General features: G+C 38.0%; 1 protein-coding gene across 1 annotated transcript in view; it reads left to right on the forward strand.

Annotated features, from left to right (window-relative positions):
• Positions 1 to 4,123, forward strand: part of LOC145258326 (methionine--tRNA ligase, cytoplasmic-like) — a 94,831-nt gene extending 90,708 nt beyond the window's left edge. Inside the window, exons 21-23 of the mRNA XM_080116476.1 lie at positions 1,171 to 1,257; positions 1,384 to 1,491; positions 3,896 to 4,123. Coding sequence (XP_079972602.1) covers positions 1,171 to 1,257; positions 1,384 to 1,491; positions 3,896 to 4,057 — 357 coding nt within the window. The 3' untranslated portion in view covers positions 4,058 to 4,123. The remainder of the gene's footprint in view (positions 1 to 1,170; positions 1,258 to 1,383; positions 1,492 to 3,895) is intronic.
• The last annotated feature ends 1,877 nt before the right edge of the window (positions 4,124 to 6,000 follow it).

The following is a 6,000-nucleotide window of genomic DNA, read 5'->3' on the forward strand; positions in this document are numbered from 1 at the left end:
ATTGAATTTTTACAAAATCAATGACTTGCATATTTAATATATCTAACAAATACTGCTCCATTGGACTGGCTGCATGTTGGCTAATCTATCTTAAATCTCAAACTACCGATATCTATGATATGAATTCTTCCTTCAAACTTCTCAGTTTAACATTCACAGGAAATATGAACTGGAATAAATGCATTGAGGACATTATGAAGGCTGCTTCAAGGAAGGTGGGCTCCCTTTATCGTGTTAGAAAACTGCTCATACCTGAAAGTATCCTTACCCCTCCCATGTATGGAATATTGTATCCACATCTGGGCTGGTGCATCTACCACTAGTCTCTCCTTCTTGGATGGGGTCCAAAAAGGGGTCTGCAATCTAATAGGTCCCACTTTGTCAACTAGGCTCCAACCCCTGTCCCATCACCACAATGTTGTATCCCTGTGTCTGTTTTACAAGTATTTTAATGAAATGTGCTCTAATGAACTCATTGCATTTGTGCCCTCTCGATGTACATATCCTTGACAAACCCACTTAGCAACAAAATCACACCCCTTCACTGTTGAGGTCCCTACATGTGAAAAAGTTTTCTACTCAAATAGCTTCTTCCCTAGAACAGCTAGACTTTGGAATTCTCTTCCTGCTGCCTGCTTCTCAAACTGTACTGATATGCAGAAGGTCAAATGCAACGTAAACCAGCATCTTAATCTTTCTTAGGCATCGTTACAATTAGTAGCCCCTTACGTCCAAGTGGCAATATGCCTTGTTTGGGATAAAAAAAAAAAAGTAAATAAATAAAAATAAAAATAAAAAAAATTTTGATTAATGGCATAGTGAGTGATATACTTGGTAAAAAATTCAATTGTAAAGTTACATTCTGGAGATTGATGGTTCAATCCTCAGTGCGGGCGACACTCCTAAAATTACTTAGGACTTCTAACCAGCCATGGCTAATGAAACAAGAGCAAGCTACCCCCGGCAGAGTAAATAAAGGGTTTTGTTAGAAATTCTGTGCACATTTCCAAGTTTGATATTGATTTTCAAGTTTGACAATATAAACCTGGAAAAGGTCAGCGACTACTTCGACCAAAACGTGCTAATAAGATAACTATAATCCGAAAAAAAAAACAACCCACTTTATGTTTTGTTTTTTTATGAACGCTTTGTTTTTATTTTTACTTCCAGCCGAGTCCACTCTTCCAGAAATTAGAAACGGCTTTAATTCAAGAACTGAAAAAGAAATTCATGCCTGAAAATGTTGCTGATGCCAAGGTACCAGTTGGTTGCTTTTCCGTCTCCTGAATGTTTATCTTTTCTCTTTACACGATTCCCAACATCCGAGTGTTCCTGACAAGCAGTAGAAGTAGATATGATTTTAATAATGATTTTTTTTTTCAGAAAAAGACGCCACCTCCAGCTTCCTCATCCCCAGCTCCAGTTTCTTTCATCCCAACAGGATCTTCTGCAGCTGAAATTGAAAAACTCACGCAAATGGTAACAGAACAGGTAAATATTGGAAATGTTTTGAAAAAAAAATATGATGTTTGTCTAGAATTTTCCCAATATTAAAATAACAAAAAAAAATTAAAAAAAATCTGTGTGACGTATGTACCTCTGATGGAAACAAAATATCGTTCCCCAAAAATCATGTAAATTGGATCAAGTTGTTTTATTTTTATAAACAAAATAATTTTAACGTGATTAATGGGAATTTACAGGTGTTACAGCATAGATCTAGGAAGTTTGAATTATTTTGACTTATCTTCCTTGTTTCATGAGATTGTTTTCAAAATAGCATCATGAAACAGTCGTTCCTCAGTTAGCCATAAAATTTGATTTTCTTATTTAAAAATAAAATTATGATCGATTTACGTGATTTTTGGAATACAATATTTTCCTTCCATCACTCTGGTATGTATGTGTGTGTGTGTATATATATATACATATCATGGCCCACTTAAAAGTAGCCTGATCTATAATTTTTCTCTTATCGACCAACTGACACCACAAGACAAAATGCAATTCTTTTTCCAACAAGATGGCGCTACATACCACACGTTTCACAGATCACTCACACGAGTTCCTGACATGTTTTTGGAAGAAAGAACAATAATGAAAGGGTTATGGCCACCATTTTTCCCGGACGTGTCATCATGTGATTTTTATCTTTGGAGGACTTTAAAACAAAAAATTTGGAGGACTTTAAAACAAAAAATTTTATGCAAATAATCCTCACAATCTAGACCAAGTAAAGGAGAACATTACCAACGTTATCAGGAGAATCACCAGAAAGATCTACAGGCAGTATCTGCAAACGTGGTTAAATGTGCCCAGAAATGCATAGATGTCAATGACATAGATGTTCTGCCAGATCTACAGCAGATGTGCTAACCGTTATATCTCATAGGATTAGTGAATCTCTCAACAAAGGCTTCCTTTCTAGCGCAATTACTCTTGACATATCAAAGGCCTTCAATAAGGTATGGCATAAGGGCCTACTTCACAAGATTTCCAGCTACGTATAACTGGAAATGTTTTCTCAATCATTAAATCATTTCTCTCCAATAGGCTCATAAGATTAGTGGTTGATGGACAAAAATCAGAGGCCCACAGTATTAATGATGGAGTCCCTCAGGGGTCCATCCTGGGCTCAACTCTCTTCCTAATCTACATCAATGATCTCCCAAAACACATACTTAAATCATTCGTTGACATCTATGCTGATGACACAACATCTATGGCATCACATCTAAGGCCGTAAATGACAAAGTTTTCTTTGATTCTCTCTCCTCTAATCTAGAACGTGTGGTACAGTGGGGGAAGAGGTGGCTGGTTACTTTTAATGCATCTTAAACCAAGCTCCTATCTGATCCCCATCTGGCATCAATTGAAATGGATGACTCTCGTCTAGGGGAAGCTCCATGTTTTGATAAGTTTCTGGGCTCGACCTTTACTTCTGACCTGAAATGGAACATGTACATCAAGTCAGTTGCCCAGGTTGCTGGAAAAATGGTAGGATCTTTCTACCGCTCCAGAAGACATCTCACTGCTGATGCAATTCTCTATCTATATAAAAGCCAAGTACTTCCAAGAATGGAGTACTGCTGCCACATTTGGGCAGGAGCTGCTAAAAACAGCCTATCCTGCCTTGACAGAGTACAAAATTGGCTTTGTGAGGGATCCCCTTTTCTATTCCCTGCAACCTCTCTCTTACAGAAGAGACGTTGCGAGCCTGTCTTTGTTTTACCGTTACTTCCATGGCAAGTGCTCGTCTGAGCTCCAATCTCTGGTTCCCCCCCTCGACAATCTTTCACGATAAACACCCGTCTAGCTGAAACCACTGTAAAAAATTTTCCCCACTCTTTATAAACGTAGATTCCATGAACAAAGCTTCTTTTTTAGAAGTGCACGCCTGTGGAACTCTCTTCCGTTTGCCTGTTTCCCACCTGACTACAACCTGGATGTCTTCAAGTCCAACATAAACAAATTTCTGATGAACCGCCCCCTTAAGACACTTTATCAAATCTCCGATACTAACGATTACTGCAATACTATCCCATCGATTACTGTACACGCAATAACCCTTATCCCCGAGTGGCTTCCAGGCCTTGATAGGTGGTGACTACCTTGTAAATAAAAAAAAAGGAGCACTTCCAGCATCTTTTATAACAACAGGTAATTTAAACAATGTGTGTGTATATATATATATGTATATATACACACACATTGTTTAAATATATATATGTATATTGCATAGTTTCTCTAACAAAACTAGATCACCATCTTAGTTTTTTGAAATACTTTAAGGATATAAAGATTGTAAATATGGTATGATTGCAGTATATATGCAGTTGTAATAGTGTATGTAGTACGTGTTTATCTTCATTTTATGCCATTTTAAATTTTTCAGGGTTTAAAAGTTCGGGAATTGAAAGCAAACAAGGCTGAAAAAAGTGTTGTGGACGCAGAAGTTGTGATACTGCTCGATCTGAAACGCCGCCTAGCAACCCTACAAGGAATTGATCCAAGCACGTTAGTCGGAGGTGGAAAGAAAAAAGGCAAAAAGAAGTGAAATTGCGACGACGCTGATGCCAATTGGTAAAATTAATATGAAATAAAAGAATATTCTTTCCATAAATTTCTGTTCTTTGGGATTTTATAAAAAAAACAAACAAAAAAAACGGTGTATATATATATATATATATATATGTGTGTGTGTGTGTGTTAGGGGTGCGTGTTCCTTGATAGAAGCGTTGATTGATAAAATATGTATCATATAAATTGGTCAGTCATCTCATAACATGTAAATGCCTTTACAAAAAAGTCTGGAAACTTATTTAAGACACCTCATGTGTGTATATATATATATTATCGTATAAAAAGAATTTCGTCTCTGTGAGTTCGTTACCTATAGACTCAAAAACGGCTGAGCTGATTTTTATGAAATTTTACACGAAAGTACTTTATGTGCTTGGCAGTGTTCTTAGATAGGTTTTCTCTAGGAATGTCTTCGATAAGTATTGATAATCAAAATAATCCGATGAAAGAAGGAACAGTGGATTCTTTGATGTGACGGGGGGGGTGAAATGTTTGAAATTAATATTTCTGTTTAGAACACAATTGAAGCATGATACTTGGCTTTTGCATTTTAAACTTTAATTCAAGCCATTATTATATATATAAAAATAATTTTATAAAATTAACAGGTTCTCTACAGTGCAATGTAGACTACAATATATTGTGGACTAATTCCGTACAAGGAGGCATGTAAAGCTTCCTCCTGGTGCATATGGGAGTGTGATCAGCATTCAATCCCGGGCAATATCGGGTCTCATTGTTAGTATATATATATATATATTTATGGCTAAATACAGACCAATTAACATGATGATTATGAAAAATGAAAATACTGGATGTTGAGAAGATAAAGGTGTTCACAGGCTATTCCTATGGGCTGTAGCTACATGGTTGGCAAGCAGGTAGACGTTTATGCAAACAACATCAGATGGTTGGTCGGATTGGTTGGCTTCAAGGGAGTTGGTCTAGAAAGGCTTACCCAACTGGTTTTTGTAACTGATGTCATCTCCACGGCCAGGGATCTTTATCCTAGGCCACCAAAATCAACAGAGATTAAACCATTCCTGTAATGATCTGGTCCCTGTTGATTTTGCGGTGGGAGTTTAGTTATGTGCAGTTCTAGGAGGTTCACCCTTTTCTCTTTGAGAAGAGGTTAGTTTATTGCTAATCACCTTAGACGCCCTCACCAGGAAATGCCGACAGGGCTGCCCAGGCACTTTTTGCAGGTCAGAGTGCCCATCTGGGGAGTTGACTTTTCAACCCCACTTTCCGACCCTGGTGTCTAAGTTCTTGCAGTGGGATAGAATTAAATACAAACTGATGCCATCTCCATCAAACTCAAGTAGACACCAAAAATTGAGATTCTGACCATGGGAGACCTAATTGCGAGAGCAACGGTACTGACATTGACTAGGAACCAAAGCTACTATATGGTTGTAGCTGTGGGTCCACCCAATGATAAATCTGCCGTTCCTACCAAGACCAGCTCTAGCACTGGTGTAAACTGTTACAGATGCAGTCACAAGGATCATATACGAAAAGGTTGGTGAAGACATAGAACTCATTGCTACTAATACACAAGGTTGGACACTGGGCCCATGACTTCATGAAATTAACAAGGGGATGAGGCTTCAGTGCAAGACTGCTCCGCCACCAAGATGTAAGTCTATGTTGAAGGAATGCAGTGTTCTGCCTTAATCGACACAACATGCTCACATACAATAGTAGATGCAAATCGATGTTGATCCTGGAAAACGGCAAGAGGGGACGTCTAGACTATTGGAGGCACGTCTCCGTGCATGCTGTGGCAGGAAAGTAGTTATTATTTCCACAAACGAAAGCAATCAGGATCAATGTTGTGGTAGTGCGTAGTAAACAATTGGGGTTTGATCTGTTGTTAAGGATCAATTTAATAGACGCATTGGGAAGCATCACTGT

Source organism: Euprymna scolopes, chromosome 33, assembly GCF_053919585.1.
Source record: "Euprymna scolopes isolate OS-2025 chromosome 33, ASM5391958v1, whole genome shotgun sequence".
NCBI classification, from domain to species: Eukaryota; Metazoa; Mollusca; class Cephalopoda; order Sepiida; family Sepiolidae; genus Euprymna; species Euprymna scolopes.